Source organism: Lithobates pipiens, unplaced genomic scaffold (genome assembly GCF_037356315.1).
Source record: "Lithobates pipiens isolate NorthernLeopardFrog02 unplaced genomic scaffold, aLitPip1_a1.2 Scaffold_16, whole genome shotgun sequence".
Classification (NCBI taxonomy): Eukaryota; Metazoa; Chordata; class Amphibia; order Anura; family Ranidae; genus Lithobates; species Lithobates pipiens.
Window position 1 is genome coordinate 117,343,396 of NW_027507748.1, and position 20,505 is coordinate 117,363,900.

The following is a 20,505-nucleotide window of genomic DNA, read 5'->3' on the forward strand; positions in this document are numbered from 1 at the left end:
AAATACCTCATTTAAGAACCGAGATTGTGATCCCATGACCAGCCAGCTCTCTCCTCCTCCCCTCCAGACTGATAACAGCAGAGGAATCTTAGCCCCGCCCGCTGCCTCTCTCAGAGGAGGAAAGGAAAAAGCTGGCCAGTCACGTGATCGCAATCTTGGCAGTGAAATTAGGTATTTGCAGGATTTATTTTTATAATCACACACAGAGGGTGATACTACAATAGGAGTCAGTGCGGATGGTGTATACAGGTTAGAGTGTCTTAACAAGCACTTTAAGTTTAAGGGGGTGCACGACATCTCCCAAACCTATGTCCATTATTTATAACTCACAGGTTTATAGATATGCTGGAGCATACACTGACACTCGGGGCTGCGAGAGAGAAGAGAGAGGCACACAGAGCTGCTATGCCCACCCCTCCCCTCTGCTGCCCATTCAATGAGTTCACATAATACAAAGACTTCTGTGATTGGGCAGGAGGAGGGAAGGTGCGGACATAGCAGCTGTACTGATTATAATGTTGAAGATGCTTGGACCTGAAGCATCAGCATTGGGCTCCCAGATATTCCAGGAGCACAATAAAATTGGCAGATGTAAGTAACAGAGATAAGCCCAGGAGATGCCATGCACCTCCTTAGACTTAACTCATAGTGTGCCTTCACTTTTTACAAACAAACTGAATTCTGGAATTCAGCTTTAAAGACACCCGATCTTTGCCATGATGATGTGACTCTCATTCTAGCAGCTGATGAGATTGATCCTAGAAGGAAGACTGGGCAAAGATGGAAGCTCCCGGGACCTGAAAGTTGCAAGCAGTGCCTTGTGGATCAATGACACCTGGAAAGGCACATTATTACAGGTAAGTCTGTCATTATGTGCCAGTATGTGGTGCATGCTACTACAATATGACCTAAACCTGCATGGGGGGGGGGGGGACATTTCTTTATTTCTAATTTTTTTACAGACTTTTCTGCTGCTTTAATTACAATAAAAAAGTAAAATATATATACATAACTATATACTGTAAGTACCTGTAATTAATAATCAATAGAAAAATTAATTAATAAATAAAGGTAGAAGGAGCAATTAAATATAACACAATAAAGGTCTTTAGTTGCCCTGAGTGAGCACTCAATTTAGTAATTTCTCCATATATTACAGTTAGTGTTTCCATGGGTTGGTGTAAGTATACACTTGCATACGTTCATTAAATTTTTTTCATTTTGATTAGAGAAAGAAAGTGTTATAAATAACGTCAGTTTTTTTTTTTTTGCAATCTTTTGTTATCTTTGTCTTTGTGGAGATTTCCCTGCAATTTCTGTCCAATGGAAAAACAGCTAGTATTGTCATCAGAACGAATGCCCCTTATTAAAAGGCTTCTCTTCTATTTCTGTACTAGTGGCAACCCAAAATTTGAGATATTCTTTCACTTTCACTCTCAGTGCTAACAGTAAATAGAGCATATAGAAAGGGTGAATTTCCCTGACAACAATAAAACCCTGAGATGTGTTCTTATCCCTCTCTAATATGTCCAAAACCAAAAAAAAAGTTTTGATTATAGTGTGGGTTTTTAAGAAAAAAAATGTACCTAGGTGGCTGCAGTATCAGTCTGATGCTGCATCTGTCCTTCACTGCACTGCTCCGCCAGCACTCACTTGAGCGCTGGGCTGGGGAGGGGGTGGGAGTGGCTGCCCGCAGACTTTCAGCGGGTTGCGACTATAAAGTTGGGATCTTTCCGGAGGCTGGACAGGCTAAGTGACGTCAGCTGAAAGCAGGCTTTAGCCTGCGGTTGGCTGAAAATGAGTCACAGGGGTGCAGAACAAACCTCACTCTTGTGATCCATAGGAAAAGTAGGGCCAAAAAAGCTTTTGCCATACTTCTTTAATGGTGGTTGGAAGATTCATGCAGCTAATACTATTTTTTCTTTTTTCTTTTACTATTGTATTATCTTTTATTATCTGTTTGCTTAAAGAACTAAATTCTGGTGAATATGTTTATCTACTTTAAATAAAATGAGCCCTAATTTTAAATTAGATCATATTACACTTCTTTTGTTTTTTTTGTTTTTTAGGACACAAAATCTACAGCCTTGATATTTGGGATTTCCTCTTATATTATGGCCACCTGAGGAAAAAGCCCTACCCATGATTGCAGAGACATACAGTTGTATGTGATTGCCCTGGAGATTTCAATGTTTTTTTTTTTTGCTTTTTTTTATTATACATTTTTTTAATTGAATTTTATAATGCAGAAAAAATACAAAACAGAGCAAATATGTAAATTCATAGAGAGGAATGGCTGAGTTGACCAAGTGCTTCCAATAGTCAAGTGTAGGAGCCACTGGAGATTTCCATTTTAAAATGGTGGCTTTCCTAGCATAAAAAATAGATGTACCAACAGGACTTTCAAGGCCCTCCTAGGAGCTATCGGTTGAACCAAACCCAAGGTACAAATATCTATGCCCAGGGGAACTAAGATAATTGTCAGCATAAAAATAAATTGTGTGAGTTTAGCCCAAAAAGATTGACTCAAGGGACAGTGCCAGAAAATATGGGCAAAGTCCGTTGGGTCTGTCACGCATATCCAACACCTGCAGGATAAATCTTATGTAACCATTGGGGGTGAAGTATATCTTGTGAAGGATTTTAAATTGTATTAAACGGTCTCTAGTGGAGACCAGGTGGGACATGGGATAATCCCATAGGTCTTCCCAGTCCTCTTCATCCATATCTGGGACCTCAGCGCTCCATCTGGACCTCTCACGTCCCTCATGGATAGAAGGGCAACAGAGCCTTATAAATAGTGGAGGGATGTTTGTTCAGAGCATCGTCCCTTAGCAAAGTTTCCAATCCCATGGAGGTGAAGGATTGTAAATATATTTTATTTCAACGCGTTACCACCTAAACATAAAAAAGTAGCACATAATATTCCAAAATATTTATCTGAAATATTTATGCTCTTGTAAAATGTATTGGGTTTTGCTGTTTGAAAGCAATAGTCATATCAAACATTGAATCGTGAATGCCTCTCAATTTACAGTCAGTGATGCAATCTAGGTTCCCAGTTGTCGAGAAAGCAAAAGCTATGTTTGCTCCACTTATTCTACTTATCATAACACAACAAAAATAAAAATCCTTGATCTTGTTATATTAATACTGCTTCATGGCCCCCATATCAATCACATCTTGTTACTTCTGACTGAAATGCTTGTTTATGTCTTATGTCTACACAGAAGTATCATAAAACCTGTCTAGCCTAAGAGTGTGTTACCCTCCACCACACTTACATGCACTTACGTGTAAAACTCCTCTGCTGGTGAGATAGAGCTGTTGATCCACGTTACACTGCTGTTTTGGAAATAATTGGTGCAGTTGTCTGTGTTCCACTCATTGTGGCAGCTGGTCCAAGGCAGCTCAGATCGGAATGAGAATATGAGGTAGTAGAGAGCCCAGGCCATAATGGTGTTGTAATAAGATGCTACATAAAGTGCTATTATACAGATAGCATAACCAATTCCTAAGGAAAAAAAATTATCATTATCAAATCAACACAATATCAATAATCAAGAATAACATAAAAACACACCCTATGCATGTTTCTTAAAGCTAATCTGCTAGTTTAATGACTGATGAGTTGTAGAGGTCCTTCTGCATTTTTTGTACAATTACACACAATTATGTCTGTTAAGGTTCTTAGTCATGCAGATCATGGTATAGTTAGTAGTGGTTAGTTAAGCCCCATACACACTATCAGTTTTTCTGCTGAGTTTTTCCTTCAGATTTACCAAAACCATATAATATGAAGTCAAACCTTAGGAGTTTCAATTTGTATGCAATCAGGCAGGCCCTTGCACTACATGGTTTTGGTAAATCTGAAGGAAAAAATATGCAGAAAAACTGATAGTGTGTATGGGGCTTTAGTCATATCCAGCTGTAATGTTGAAGGCTTTTCACAGACTGTCCAAGCAAATGTTTCAGTCCTAGAGGTCTAAAAACTCCATTTGAATGTGACTAACCTTGTTTAACTAAACATCTGGAGAGAGCATGCTACAAGGCTACCTGTGGGGTACGCCAAACGGTACGAACAGTGTGTCTAAATTGTAAGCAGTTTGGCAATATGTTACATAGGGATTACCTATTGTTCAGCTTGAACCCCTTTGGAACTGTCTCATCATAGCTGGCCACCGGTCCTATCTGGTGAATTTGTAGAATTCTTGGCACACAGCTGCACCTAACAAAGAGGTGGGGATGCTGGTGACATCATTGATCTAACATGGCCAATGGACCATATTTGGACAATGTAATTGACCAAATATGGCCATCTTTTTGATCCATGAGAAAGGATTCAAACAGCACTGTGGGTTTTCTAAAGTGAGTGCACAACAATACTTGTTTCATTTCAGGCACTTTTTCTCTTAAAAAAAAAAAATACACCAGCATTTAGAGGGAGGGGGTGAAGGGAATGGGTCCCTGCTTTGATTCAGTTTATATGTGAAATTGTCAGCTTCAGTTTCAACTCTCTGAATAACAGGATTTTGTTTAGCCAAAGGAATTGAGAAACCGAAAAAAGTGTGAAAAAGAGCCTAGAGTTCCTCCAGCTGGAAGGAAATGGTAATAAATAACATGGTTATGAAGTAAAAAAAAATCATCTAAAAAATAAATGTATTTTGTTTCTTTGTGTTAGTTATACTATTATTACAGTATACATAACTCCCAACTGTCCCTGATTTCGAGGGACTTTCCCTGATTTCTCTCTGTCCCTCTTTTCTCCTCATTTGTCCCTCATTCTGGTCTGATCTATATAGTTGTATATACAATTTCCTTTTTTTTTATCTTTAAAAAAGTGTTTTCCTAAATTGCTGCATTTGTAAATTTCGAAAGCCAGTATAAAGGAACAGTAGTGGTGAAAAAAAAACACTTATGGGCTTAATTAATCATTTTGTTTGTAGAATTCTTCTTTAAGGGGGCATGGCAGGGGTCTCCCCAATTCCTACATACTTTTGCTAATAGGTGTCCCTCGTTACTATCTCAAAAAGTAGGGTGGTATGCAGTATGTAGTAATGATAATATGAGAGATGAAGTTTAATCTGCTACTATTTTTTCTTCCCTGCTTTCTCCTTTTTCCAAATCACCATGCTAATGGAATTAGAGAATACAACATTTCTGCTTTTTATTACAAAATGTGTTTTAGTCACAGTAACATCATCACCAGGCCTTTATGCTTCTCTATGCAATGCATCCAAATCATGCTGAATGTCTTCCAGTGAGGAAATGAGGTGGGCTCTATTTGACTTCTAATGAGCACTGTGAGATGCTTACAGTGTTTAGTGAAATCAGAGTAGGCTGTAGGTCAGGAGCCTGTACAGGCTACAGTTTAACTTAAAAAAAAATAAAAAAAATAAAATATATATATATATATATATATATATATATATATATATATATATACTATTATAATTTACATTCTTCCACACACAGGAGGTAAGATACTGGTATAAGTGAGCACATTTTCTAACAGTTTTTCATTTCACTTAGAACTCACAATTTTTCTGTGCAATGCAGCTTCAACCTTGTGGAAAATGTGCCTTTCTGGGGCAAGATTTGATCTCCAGGTAGGTATTTGCTGTGCTCTAGAACCTAAAGGACATAGGATGTAGGACTTTGAAATGTTATGTTACTTTTCTGCTAGTTGATCTTTAAGAGCTACTAGAGGAAGATTACCAAATGCCCCCATAAGCCTCCCAGGACTGTTAGGAGCCAAGCTGCCAAAGAGCTCTAAAGCCCAAGAAGACCTTTTAATATCTGTAAATTATTTTAATAATTTTATGGATTTTGTTGTTTGGTTCTGGTTTTGGATTTCTTTTATTTTAGAAAAAAATCATTGTGATTTGTAGACATGTGCAGAGTAAAATATTTCGTTTCGGAATTTCGTTTTCGTCCGAAAACTTAATTTATTTAGTTACTCCCGAAAATCGTTTTTATTTATTTCGTTTTCGTTCAAAAAATTTCATTCGTCCGAAAATCCACATGAATTACGTTCGAATCTGTCTTGGAAGGCTTATGGTGTCTGTCAATGTATAAAGAAGATTTGACGGAGCTAACTATATAGCATACTTTAGAACCCTATTAAAGTCTATGGGACTCCAACGTTCAAAATCTAAAGTGCTAATTTTAAAGGCTAATTTGCAAGTTACTGTCCTAAAAAGTGTTTGGGGACCCGGGTCCTGCCCCAGGGGACATGTATCAATGCAAAAAAAAGTTTTAAAAACGGCCGTTTTTTCGGGAGCAGTGATTTTAATAATGATTAAAGTGAAACAATAAAAGTGTAATATTCCTTTAAATTTCGTAGGGGGGGGGTTGTCTATAGTATGCCTGTGAAGGGGCGCATGTTTCCCGTGCTTAGAATTGTCCCTGCACAAAGTGTAATTTATGCAGGAAAAAAAGTCCTTTAAAATCACTCGCGGCTATAATGAATTGTCGGCTCCGTAATACAGAGAACACTCATTGAAAGTCATTGATAAAAAAATAAATAAATAAATAAATAAAAAAGCGTGGGGGTCCCCCAAATTCAATTACCAGGCCCTTCAGGTCTGGTATGGATATTAAGGGGAACCCTGCCTCAAATTTAAGAAAAAATTTGACGTGGGGTTCCCCCTAAATATCCATAACCAGACCCTTTATCCGAGCACGCAACCTGGCAGGCCGCAGGAAAAGAGGGGGGGACGAGAGAGCGGCCCCCCCTCCCTCCTGAACCGTACCAGGCCACATGCCCTCAACATTGGGAGGATGCTTTGGGGGTCTGTGACCCCTCAAAGCACCTTGTCCCCATGTTGATGAAGACAAGGGCCTCATCCCCACAACCCTGGCCGGTGGTTGTGGAGGTCTGCGGGCGGGGGGCTTATCAGAATCTGGAAGCCCCCTTTAACAAGGGGACCCCCAGATCCCGCCCCCCCCCCGTTTGAAATGGTAAGGGGGTACAAAAGTACCCCTACCATTTCACAAAGAAAGTGTAAAAAATGGTTAAATAAAACAAACACACTTTTGAAAAATTCCTTTATTAAAAATAAAAAAATAAAAAAAAGATTCCAGCGGCGGTAATCCACTCTTGCTATCCAGCGACGGACGGTCATCTCTCCAGCGATGTCTCATCTCATCCAGCGCAGCGCAGCATCCTTCTGTCTCCTCCACGGAGACACTACAGGCATTCCGGCGGCTGACGTTTCTTATATACGGAGGGCGGGGCCACCCGTCACCTGACCCCGCCCCCCTCTGACGCAAGGGGAAACCCGGGGTTCCCCGTGACGTATGGGTGACCCTGCCCCCCTCTGATGTAACGGAAACCTGCCTGTGTTACATCAGAGGGGTGCGGGTCACCCCTACGTCACAGGGAACCCCGGGTTTCCCCTTGCGTCAGAGGGGGCGGGGTCAGGTGACGGGTGGCCCCGCCCTCCGTATATAAGAAACGTCAGCCGCCGGAATGCCTGTAGTGTCTTCGTGGAGGAGACAGAAGGATGCTGCGCTGCGCTGGATGAGATGAGACATCGCTGGAGAGATGACCGTCCGTCGCTGGATAGCAAGAGTGGATTACCGCCGCTGGAATCTTTTTTTTATTTTTTTATTTTTAATAAAGGAATTTTTCAAAAGTGTGTTTGTTTTATTTAACCATTTTTTACACTTTCTTTGTGAAATGGTAGGGGTACTTTTGTACCCCCTTACCATTTCAAACAGGGGGGGGCCGGGATCTGGGGGTCCCCTTGTTAAAGGGGGCTTCCAGATTCTGATAAGCCCCCCGCCCGCAGACCTCCACAACCACCGGCCAGGGTTGTGGGGATGAGGCCCTTGTCTTCATCAACATGGGGACAAGGTGCTTTGAGGGGTCACAGACCCCCAAAGCATCCTCCCAATGTTGAGGGCATGTGGCCTGGTACAGTTCAGGAGGGAGGGGGGGCCGCTCTCTCGTCCCCCCCTCTTTTCCTGCGGCCTGCCAGGTTGCGTGCTCGGATAAAGGGTCTGGTATGGATTTTTAGGGGGAACCCCACGTCAATTTTTTTTTAAATTTGACGTGGGGTTCCCCTTAATATCCATACCAGACCTGAAGGGTCTGGTTATGGATATTTAGGGGGAACCCCACGTCAAATTTTTTCTTAAATTTGAGGCAGGGTTCCCCTTAATATCCATACCAGACCTGAAGGGCCTGGTAATTGAATTTGGGGGACCCCCACGCTTTTTTATTTATTTATTTATTTATTTTTTTATCAATGACTTTCAATGAGTGTTCTCTGTATTACGGAGTCGACAATTCATTATAGCCGCGAGTGATTTTAAAGGACTTTTTTTCCTGCATAAATGACACTTTGTGCAGGGACAATTCTAAGCACGGGAAACATGCGCCCCTTCACAGGCATACTATAGACAACCCCCCCCCTACGAAATTTAAAGGAATATTACACTTTTATTGTTTCACTTTAATCATTATTAAAATCACTGCTCCCGAAAAAACTGCAGTTTTTAAAACTTTTTTTTGCATTGATACATGTCCCCTGGGGCAGGACCCAATCTCCTATTCTATATCGAACTGTTGTAACAACGAAAACGAACGAAAATAAAGCATTTATTTATGTCGGATTTTCGTTTTTTCGGATTTTGTGCTTTCATTATCGTTTGTCAAAACGAAAACGAAAATAGCTGAAATTCGGACGAAAATGCGTTCGGACGAAAACGAATGCACATGTCTAGTGATTTGTCATATATAACTGGTGCTGACTCTATAAAGTGTGTCTTTTTTGGAAGTTATATGTAAAACTCTACTTTTCTTCAAAGCTCAAGCATGCCCAGCCCCTTCCAATTCTTGAATCAACATATTGGCCCTTTAGCTTGGGTTCACACTACACTACATGACCGTAGTATGACTTTCATCCTACTTTGCTCTGCGACATCAGTCCTAAATTGGTCCTACATCCATCCGACTTTCATGAACAGGATACTACTTTGATCCGACTTTTCAGATAGTAAAACTTGTCCTGTGACCAATCAAAACACACAATGGGAGGGGCTACAGCAGGGGGCAGAAAATGACACAATGTCGGATGCCAAAGTCAGATGGTTAGGACAAGTATCCAACTTTGATCCTACTTCAATGATAGTCAATGGGCTGAAGTAGGATCAAAGTCGGACCAAAGTAGAACAGGGAGCATTTTCAAAGTCAGACCAACTTGTGTCAGGCCAGCTAAGATGGCTCCCAACATTGATTTTCACACGTCATGCAACATGAGCTCCCAGTGTCGGAGCGTTTGTTGTACCAGTGTGAACCCATCCTCATTGACATGGAAGATCTCAATGACTAATAAATAAGCACAGGAGGTGGGAATGACTGTGGTCAAACTTACAATGTTGTAGTTAGCTTTTGTTGAAAATATCAAGACTTACATATCATTTCAGCTTCCTATCTGTAAATCTATATAAAAACTTGATTTCCTCTGAAAGTAGCCTCATCACATGTTTTTTTTAGGTTTGCAAAAAGGAAATTGAATTGCCATTTTCAGCTGTTGATTACAGAACCCCACATTATGTTTTTACTTCCGAGACTAAAAGACTTACCCTTAAATAATGGACAAATTTTCCTCCATACAGAAATACAGCCATTTCTGTGATACTGACCCAGAGCCAGCTCCATATAAAACAGCGGAATTCCACCAAACACAGCCATAATCACATAAGGAATGAGAAAAGCTCCTGAAAAACACAAAGTTGCAGAGTGAATTAGCTCCAGCTTAGTCTTTCACACCAAAAAAACAAGTAAATAATTGAACAGTTTTCTATTTTCTTCTTTATTAAGAAGTAACAGGATGATTTAGAATCTCTCGATATCTTGAAGGGTTCTTTCAAACAGGCGGTAAGCTTTCCGCTTTCTGAAAAGCGACACGCCATAGATTACTTTTTGGGTGGTATAGCAGTGGCTGAGTGGCATCCAGGAGACATTACTGCTGCCCCAGCCACCCATGTGAAAGAGCACTAATTGATATTTTAAATTGTATCCCAGCGTGTATGTGCAAATCCTTCAGACCCCTGGTATCCAACCTGCAACCCTGATCAAAAGTTTACATACCCCAGTACTTAATACCATGTATTGCCCCCTTTAACATCAGTGACAGCTTGAAGTCTTTTGTAGTATTTGTGGATGATTGGTGTTTTAAGGCCAGGTCACACCAGAACTTGGTTCTACGGGCGTTTCCCACACCACGTTTAAAATGTACTGTAGTTGTGATCTGCAGCGGGTGTCAATGTTAACTTGCAGACCGTCCATCCACAATGTGCTGCAGGTAGGCGGCCACACAGGCAAAGCGGTGTACCCATACGTCGCTGCCTGCTTTTGGGTTTTGAGTGCGTGCACGAGCAACCCCCCCAGCACACGCTGTGATCTGACACAGCGGGAGCCTGTCAGGAAGTCTCAGCCAATGATTCATGGCCAGGACCTGCTGATTGGTTGTGTACAATCACAGCCCAGAGCTCTGTGTTGACAATCAACACAAAGCTCTGTACAGAGAGAACAATATCTCTGTTTCTCATCCCTGCAAAGGATGCAGGGATGAGAAACTTAGAGATCTATTAGTAAAAGCAGCACAGTTTACACATATTACACATAGTTAGGCACACATTTAACCCCTTGATTGTCCTAGATGTTAGCCCCTTCCCAGCCAGTGTCATTAGTACAGTGAAAGTGTATAGTATTATCACTGATCACTGTACTAATGTCACTGTTGATGTCATTAGCAGTTAGTCAGTTTCCCCCAGCGTCAGTTAGTGTCAGATTCCGTGCACTATTGCAGCCCCATTATAAGTCGCTGATCACCGCCATTAGTAGTATAAAAATAAAAAAATAAAAATTCCAGTATATATACACCATAGTTTGAAAGTGCTATAACTTTCATGCAAACCAATCAATATACACTTATTGGGATTTGTATTTATCAAAGACATGTAGCAGAATACATGTTGGCCAAAATTAATGAAGAAATTTGATTTTTACATTTTTTTTATTGGATATGTTTTGTAGCAGAAAGTAAAAAATATTGGGTTGTTTCCAAAACTTTCGGTCATTTTTAATTTTTATTGCAAAAAATAAAAAACCCAGTGGTGATCAAATACCACCAAAATAAATCACTATTTGTGTGAAAAAAAATTAAAGAAATCTTGTTTATGTACAGCATTGCATGACCGCGCAATTACCAGTTAAAGCAGCACAGTGCTAAATAGCAAAAATGACCTGGTCAGGAAGGAGATAACATTTTCCGGAAGTCAAGTGGTTAATGACACCCCAAAAGCAGGTCGCAAATGCAGTGTGTTTGCTGGATTGCACGGTTCCTGTGAGTTTTATAAAGCAGTGCATACAACACTACTTTTGGTCAGTCCACTGCATTTTCAGCCCATTCAAATGAATAGGTTAAAATCACACTGCACCTGGATCGCAAGTGAATTGCAGAGGAACGCACAGATTGTTCCTGTTCATTGTGGGAACTGGCTCTTATACTCGTTTTAATACAGTCACACCATCTTTTTCTTCCTTAACAAATAGTTATTTAATACATAACAATGAATTCCCAAAGCACAATGGGTTAACAATAATATAGCGCAGTGATGGTGAACCTTGGCACCGCAAATGTTTTGGAACTACATATTCCATGATGCTCAACTACACTGCAGAGTGCATGAGCATCATGGGAAATGTAGTTCCAAAACATCTGGGGTGCCAACGTTCACCATCACTGATATAGCGTATTGGACATAGAAACAAGAACTGCGCTAATCCAAATGAACTAAAAGCGCAGTGTAAAAACACTTTAAGAACAATTATGTATCACACACACATATAAAATGTGAACAATAAGTGAAATTAATTGTGTCAGTCAAATGAAAACAATCTGTGGATAAATCCCAAAAGGGTCTTCTCTAATGTATTATAAGAACAAGGACAGGTACTCTTCATTTACGGTATGTTCATTCCACAAATTCCACTCCACCACATGTCATACATGGAGACTTACCATAGAATCATGACTCCCTTTACATAGAGTGGTTATATTGCGCCTAATGGTTATGAACGCCATAGTCAAACGATGCTATATGAATCCACCACTTCTTGTTAGGGATCACCTCCAAGCATCACATGCATAAAAAAGTAAGAAAAGAGCCAAGTGCTCCCAATAGTGTAAATCCTGTATTACTTTTGTTTAGACAAAACAATCACCTGTAATAGAAAATACAAGTGTTGTATGCAAACATAGCCAGCCCCAGAATTGATCTGTACACGTTCGAATACGATCACAACGTCTGGCTTTGCCCACATGGAAATGCACAGATTGAGTATCAAGTGTGAGAAATAGAGCCCTCACTCACTAAGATGTTACCACCTGAATCTATCATCGGCAAATGCTGCACTTGCAAACAGGTTCACAGACGTCCCCAAAACATGTACACATAAGGTGTCTACAAAATGTAGAAGTAAGAAATAACTATATTATATAATGGTTGTACAGATCATGCTCCTTGCTGGCCATACATGGATCTAAATGTGGGTGAACAGAAAAGAATGAACCATGCATGGCCAGCTTTATGGTTTTTGTGCAGGGCATTGTAGGTAGGTTTTTAGTTTCTTGAGTATTGCATTTGCAAGGTTCTTTTTTATGTCCTTAATTGTATTATGTAAACTATTGAAAATAAAGTACAGGCAATTCTGTTTGAATTATGTCACTCAGTGACTCCAGATATACAAACTGAGTGGCTGCAAGTGACTGGCTCTCTGTCATGCTAACAGCGGGCTCTATGACCTTCAGCATGAGCAAGGTGCATCAAGAAGGTAACCAAAAAAGGAGCAACCTCTTATACCACCAGTGCCTGATTGGTAGAAATACTGCCAGGGAATGGGGGTCAATGAGATTATAATGGGTGTACTATGTACATACAATGAACTGCAGAAGGAGACATGTTGAGCCTGGTACAGAACTTTTACTTTCAAAAAATGTTATTTTCATAACAAAAGGTAAAAGACACAGGCCTGAATGGCCAACAGATGACTTGACACAGCAAGTATACAAAACAGAGCTAAACGATTTCTCATTACAACCTTAATAACATTTGTGCTGAAACCACCCACATAAGGCTACAGGAGTGACACTATAACTGCCTTAGCTAGTGCTCGGTCAAGGGAGCATTTGCCGAGAGTCCAGGTCAAGGCAAATCCGAAGTAATAAAAAAAAAAGCTTCCAGAGATTCTGTTAGAGCACTTTCTAAGGTAGGAGCGAGAATCCGTGGTGCCTGCTGCTAATCACTGCCGGCGGGGCACAGGAGGAACCGCGGCGGCCCCTAAGTCACCCAGCACCCCTTACGGGATCAAGCTGTGCTGAGTGAGGGAACAGAACTTTTAAAACCATCACAGGATGTAAACGGTGCATTGCTCTGGGGTTAGACAAAGGTAAGATAGAGAGAAATTAGTGATACGTACCTAAAGTGAATCTAAACCCCAAAACATAAATGTATCATATTGCAGCTTATCACACCAAAGATGTGGTGTCTGTATACTTTTTCTTTTTTTAGGTTTTATTTTATCTGATAATCCTGACATTAACACATTTCTTGTCCAAAAGTGACAGCTGGTATTTTTCTGTTCTTGCAGAAAATATAATTAGTCTGACAAAAGAAAACCAATGCAGCTACCGCATCTAACGTATGGTAAGCTTTAAATTCAACCTTCTTCTTTAGTTAAATCAACTGTCTTCTTTAGATAAATCTAGCCTAATGTGCTTAAAGTGTCATTAAACCCAGACTGCGAAAAATTCTCATTGCATGCTATACTGTAAAACAGAGTGTTCATACTCACAGTGTCACTAGCATTTGTTTTGTGTAGAGTGAAATATGCCTGGTTGATCCTGCCTTCAGCTGTTCCTCCCATCTTCTCTGTGTCCACAGCCTGAGATTGTTTAGACCAGCTGGTGGCCTCTACCGAGCATGCTCAATTTTAATTCCCTTCTAAGCTCTTAATTTCCTCCTTTTTCTTATCTGTTCAGCCAACGTGACTATAGAGTCACACATGTGGGTGTATACCATTTGATTTTTAGTAAAGATTTATAGGGAGTTGTAAAACAGTTATTTTATCATACATCAACAGAGTAATAGAAGCCTTTCTGAAGGCTCTAACCCTGCAGATACCAAAGAACAGGGAAAAGTCATGTGATCACACAATAGCGCTGCATGAAAAAGGCACTTAGAGGATTTAAAAAACAAAACAAATACAATGTCATGATATATGTGACTTATGTGAATGAATTATGGCAATTAAAACTTCTCTGTTTAATATCAATTTGAATAGCAGTTGAATTTTTGACATATTGGTTTACAGCAGCCCTGAAAATAGGATTTTTGTCTTACCTGTAAAATCCCTTTTTGGAGTACATTATAAGACACAGGATAGTATTCTGAAACACTGGCTTATACTGCCATCTTCAGAAAAAATGGACAATGACAAAGAAAAGCTGTAAAGACAGCCCACTATAACTCCTCCTGATGCTAGCATGCCTGTTTAGTAGCAAGAAATGAGAGGAGTGGGTCATAAGAACAGAGGGAAGGGGCCTGTTTTTCCTCATGTAGTCTCAGAAAATAATTTTACAGGTTCGACAACATCTCTTCTTTCGTAGTCTTACATTACAGGAAATGAAATAGTAATCTGCAACACTGGGACAAACACAGTCAAACTAAAGGGCCCACCAGGAGAAAAAAAAACTAGGTTTGTTTCTGAAGCACCTTACAACCTAAGCCAGCATGGGCCGAGGACTGGTAAAACGTAACAAACATGTGAACTGAAGACCAGGCCTTGCAATTCTGAGCAACATATGCCTGATACGCAAAAGCCCTTGAAGCACTATAACTAATCAAGTGGAGTTTGGTTTAATCAGAAAGGGGGAACCTTGCCCCTAAGGTTATAAGCTTGAATAGTGAGCTGAAAAATTCACCTAGCGACATTGGGGCAAGAAGCAAGCTGTCTCCTTGAGGGACCTTCAGAGGCAACAACAGTGCATCAAACTGTTGAAAAGGAGCTTGCACTGAGAGATAAACTTGAACAGCATACCACATCCGGGCAATGGAGGCATATCGCCTTAAGATGTTTAGGAGCAAGGCAGAGAGATGGTCGAACAATCTTAATCATCTCTCTGCCGTGTTTTGGAAAAGGACAGAGAGATGATTGGGGTGAAAGGAAAAAACTACCTTAAAAAGAAGAGGCCTTGGCTCTCAAAACAACCTTTTCCTTCTGTAGCACAAGAGAGGGTTCTTTACAGGTTAAGTACGCCAACTTGGAAACGCACCTCGTAGAAGTATTGGCGATGAGAAAGGCAACCTTACAAGTGATGAAGGAATATCACTAACAGTTTTAATGGACATTTTTTCAGAGCTGACAGAACCAGATTGAGATCCCACAGAGTCAACGAGAATGAGAAGAAAGCAGTGTCTGAAAGAGAATCCCTAGGGCTGAGATCTGACCAATTGATGGTATTCAAGGGCAACTGTTGATCCAGGCCAGACTGGAGAAAATACAGAATTTTCCCCAGGGAGTACTTCCTGGAATGGTAATTACTGGAACTTGGAAGCCAGTCTGCACCTGGACTCCCACACATTTGAAAGATTTCTAGAAACACCTCAGAGTGAAGAGACCACTCTGAGAAGTCCAGATGTTGACAAACAAGGAAGTCCACCTACCCACTTTCCATGCCGGGGATGTGCACAGGATACAGGGCTGGAACATGAATTTCTGCCAAGCAAGAATCAGTTCTGGTATCTCACTGATGGTTGATGACTATGTGTTATACTACTGAATCCTGGTCGGCTGACCTTGGTGGCATATGGTCCAGCATTGAAGGGATAACTGAACTGAGCTCTGGGCTTCAGAATGGGAGCTTCCTCTAGGCAACGACATCTCTTGCAATAAGAGGGCTCCTCCCCAGTCTGACGAGCTTCCTCCAGGCAACCAAATCCCTTGCATTAAGAGAGCTCCTCCCCAGCCCAACAGCCTGTCATCCATTGTAAGAACTTTCCAGACCAGTGGAAGGAAGGTTTTTCCCATTTCCAGTATCAGACCCATGACTCACCGGGCCACAGAAATTCTGGTTTATTGGGTTAGGTGGATGTGCCGGGTCCAGAGACTGAGCCCACCTGTCCTCACTCCCAGACTGTTGAGTTATAACAGTCTGAAATGATTGGGAATAGAAAACCGTCACCTCAAATCCACCATCAAACCCAAGGAGGCTACCAATAAGTCCAGAACCCTCATTTAAAAGCAGGGGCTTGGCTCCTAGACTGTAAAGTCCAAGCTCCATTCTGGAGTTTTTCCCAAGGAAGGAAAACCCTGGACATGGTCAAACCCAGATACTCCAAGTGATAAGAGAGTTCCAGCACAGACTTCTAAAGATCCACCAAACTTTTGTATGATCTGCACAGTCCATTGTACATTGGCTGACAGAGCCTGCGCGGTTTGTTCCCTCAGACAAAGATTGTTCAAATATCCCATAATGTCCTGAGATCACAGCAGAGTGAGATTCAGTGGTAACAACTTGGTAAAGGCCTAAATTAAGTGGACAGGCTAAGCAGAGGGATCACAAACTGGTAAAGTTGTGTGCTCAAAGAAAAATGCAAGTAGTGTTGATGTAGTATTGCCAACTGTCAATATTTTTACTGGGAACCAGTAAAAACTGGGCATTTTTCTCCTGCCAGTAAATGCCAGTGACAGGAAAAGTTTGCCATTAAAAATATGTCAGTGACATGCTACAGTGTGTTCAGGTGGCGCCAGCAGGGGGCGGGTCTAGCGGAGGTGGTGCTTGAGTGTATCATGTGATTTCAAGGTGCAAAGGAAGCCGAGCAAGCGGCCAGAGCCTCGTGTGCGGGTCAGCAGGATGGGAGCAAGCCAAGCTGAGAGCGGGACTCCTGTATGCATTGTTTCTTCTAGACCTGAGCCAGTCAACCTTTGCTACCCATTCCTTCATAGTTGGGGCTTTTGAGGTTCTCCATAGTTTCGGATTCAGACTTTTAGCTGCATTTAATAAGTGTGGAACTAGGGTGTTGTTATTCTGAGCCACCATTTTTTCCGTGCTATGGAACAGACATTTCCATGGCTCCACCTAATTTCCTCAAAGTAAGGCTGTATCTTTATACATTTCCACCACAAGTGCACAAAGGTCCCCTGGGCATTGCACCCCCTCCAACATATTGAGGGAACATCTGCCCCGAACCTCCATATCCTCCGTGTAGTCACATACCATCTCGCTAATAATTTATAGCACATCTCTATTGTCGTAGCATCACTTGATGAGAAACAGGCCAATCTTAAAATCTTCCTCCTATATTCCTCATCTCAGATATCTCCTATTTCCTCCTCCCATTTCCCTAAATATGGTGGGTATTTAGGTTCTGCTTCCTTATGCTTACCAGTATTTTTATATATTTTAGATATACTTTGCTTTAGACACAGTGGGTACTGTAATGTTCTTAATGTTCTCCCAGGAATAAAAGAGGGGAACCTAGGTGAGCAGGAATTGTTTGATATCATGCAATTAAGTGTTCTGTTATATATCTACCCAGATTTACAGACTTGTATTAAACTAGACATGCAAGTAGAATCTGGTAGAATAAGTTTCTGTTTTATATTGTGTTGGCACTGGGGAACACAGTTCATTGAGGGAACCATGAATGCCAACATGTACAGTGACATACTGAAGCAGAGGTTTAAGGGGTGGGGGTCAGCCTGTCAGTGCTCAGACCATACGCCGCACACTGCATCAAATTGGTCTGCATGGCTGTCATCCCAGAAAGGAAGCCTCTTCTAAAGATGATGCACAAGAAAACCTGCAAACAGTTTGCCAAAGACAAGTAGACTAAGGACATGGATTACTGGAACCATGTCCTGTGGTCTGATGAGACCAAGATAAACTTATTTGGTTCAGATGGTGTCAAGCATGTGTAGCAGCTACCAGGCAAGGAGTACAAAGACAAGTGCATTTTGCCTACAGTCAATCATGGTGGTGGGAGTGTCATGGTCTGGGGCTGAATGAGTTCTGCTGGCACTGCAGAGCTACAGTTCTTTGAGGGAACCATGAATGCCAACATGTACTGTGACATACTGAAGCATAGCATGATCCCCTCCCTTCGGAGACTGGGCAGCAGTGGCGGCCCATCCATACGGGGGTGCCCGGGGGCTGCCCCCCTCCTGTGGCAACCCCAAATTTTTTTTTTAAAACTGCCCCTTTAAGAAAAAAAAATTCCAAAAAAATGTCCTTTAACTAAGTGCACTGTGTCCAGGCACATCCCTATGTCCCTGATCTATCCCACCCACCCATTCCTCAGTCCCTGATTTCTCCCACCCACCCCTCTGTCCCTGATCCATCCCACCCACCATCCCTCTTTCCCTGATCCATACCACCCACCATCCCTCTGTCCCTGATCCATCCCACCATCCCTCTGTCCCTGATCCATCCCACCCACCATCCCACTGTTCCCTGATCTCACCGCACCACCCATCCTTCTGTCCCTGATCCCATCCCACCCACCATCCCTCTGTCCCTAATCCCATCCCACCCACCATCCCTCTTTCCCTGATCCCATCCCACCCACCATCCCTCTGTCCCTGATCCCATTCCACCCACTATCCCTCTGTCCTTGATCCCATCCCACCCACCATCCTTCTGTCCCTAATCCCACTCCCCACCCCACCTCCATCCCTCTGTCCATCCCTGATCACCACCATCCCTCTGATCCCACCACCAAAGGCAAACATGTAAGATATTGCATTATTGCAGTCCCTAAATGTGATGACTGTATTCATTTTATTTTATTAGGCTTTCTTGTACTTCATTGTCTGGGGTGACCTCTGTCTATTGCTGTTTCCTGAGCACCTTTTTTGTGTTTCGTGTTTTTTTTTCTCTGGTGAACAATGAGTGTGCCTGGGCTGTCAGACAGATTGATGTGTCATTAGAACCTGTAGTATAATGTAGAGCCTGGTATATAATGTACAGAGCCCTGTATATAATGTAGAGCCTGGTATATGATGTACAGAGCCCTGTATATAATGTAGAGCCTGGTATATGATGTACAGACCCCTGTATATAATGTAGAGCCTGGTATATGATGTACAGTGCCCTGTGTATAATCTAGAGCCTGGTATATGATGTACAGAGCCCTGTGTATAATGTAGAGCCTGGTATATAATGTACAGAGCCCGGTGTATAATGTACAGCCTGGTATATGATGTACAGTGCCCTGTCTATAATGTAGAGCCTGGTATATGAAGTATAGAGCCCTGTGTATAATGTACAGCCTGGTATATGATGTACTACAGGGGACGGAGTTGGTGGATTTTATAAGAAGTGGGGCTTATGAGAAGTGGGAGGGGTCAAAAGGGTGAGCGGGGTCTAGCATCTCCCCCCCATCTTAAAACTTCACCAGCCACCACTGCTGGGTAGCTAAAGAAACTGAGGGTAAAACTGATGGACTGGCTAAGCATGTCTTCAGACCTAAACAATTTTGAGCATCTGTGGGGCATCCTCGAACAGAAGATGGAGGAGCACAAGGTCTCTAAGATCCACCAGCTCTGTGATGTCGTCATGGAGGAGTGGAAGAGGACTCCAGTGGCAAGCTGTGAAGCACTGGTGAACTCCATGCCCAAGAGGGTTAAGGCAGTGCTGGAAAATAATGGTGGCCACACAAAATATTGAAACTTTGGGCCCAATTTGGACATTTCCAATTAGGGTTGTACTCACTTTTGTTGCCAGCGGTCCAGACAATGGATGTGTGTTGAGTTATTTTGAGGGGACTGCACATTTACACTGTACACTCACTACTTTACATTGTAGCAAAGTATCATTTCTTCAGTGTTGTCATGTGAAAAGATATAATGCAATAGTTACAAAAATGTGAGGGGTGTACTCACTTTTGTGAGATACTGTATATATACAGTATATATATATATATATATATATATATACTGTATATATACAGTATCTCACATGTGTGTGTGTGTGTCTTTTACAGAACAGTACAAATATGATGAAGCATTTAGAAATCCCCGTGAGCATTGTGAACCAAAGAAAACATAGGTAAAAGGTTACAACACAAGAGAAATTACTGACAAGCATAACACAATTTACTGAAATCAATAGCAGAGGAAATAAGGTGTAGCATGACAACTTTGTTACATGCCATGAAGGTTGCCAATTATATTATGTAAAGCTCACCAACAATGTACTTTGTGTAACTGTATGAAGTATAGTTTGCTCACTGCACTGTCCATTTACTTTACTGTAATCCTCTTATTATTTATATAATCGCTATTAATGTTAAAAATAGATTTATAAATACACTGCCTAAGAGTATGAGGCTAACCCATATCCAAAATTCAACTGTCTGTATTTACCTAGTTACCCGACCGAACTAAGTGGCACCTAGCCCCATAAGCTCTGTAAACAGGGAGCCTCC

At 41.5% G+C, this 20,505-nt stretch overlaps 1 protein-coding gene across 1 annotated transcript in view; it reads right to left on the reverse strand.

Moving 5' to 3' along the window:
* The window catches only part of SLC6A4 (solute carrier family 6 member 4), a 183,414-nt gene that overhangs the window by 71,402 nt on the left and 91,507 nt on the right, over nucleotides 1-20,505 (reverse strand). The window contains exons 3-4 of the mRNA XM_077480340.1: nucleotides 9,595-9,729; nucleotides 3,295-3,514 (exon numbers count right to left, since the gene is read on the reverse strand). Coding sequence (XP_077336466.1) covers nucleotides 3,295-3,514; nucleotides 9,595-9,729 — 355 coding nt within the window. The remainder of the gene's footprint in view (nucleotides 1-3,294; nucleotides 3,515-9,594; nucleotides 9,730-20,505) is intronic.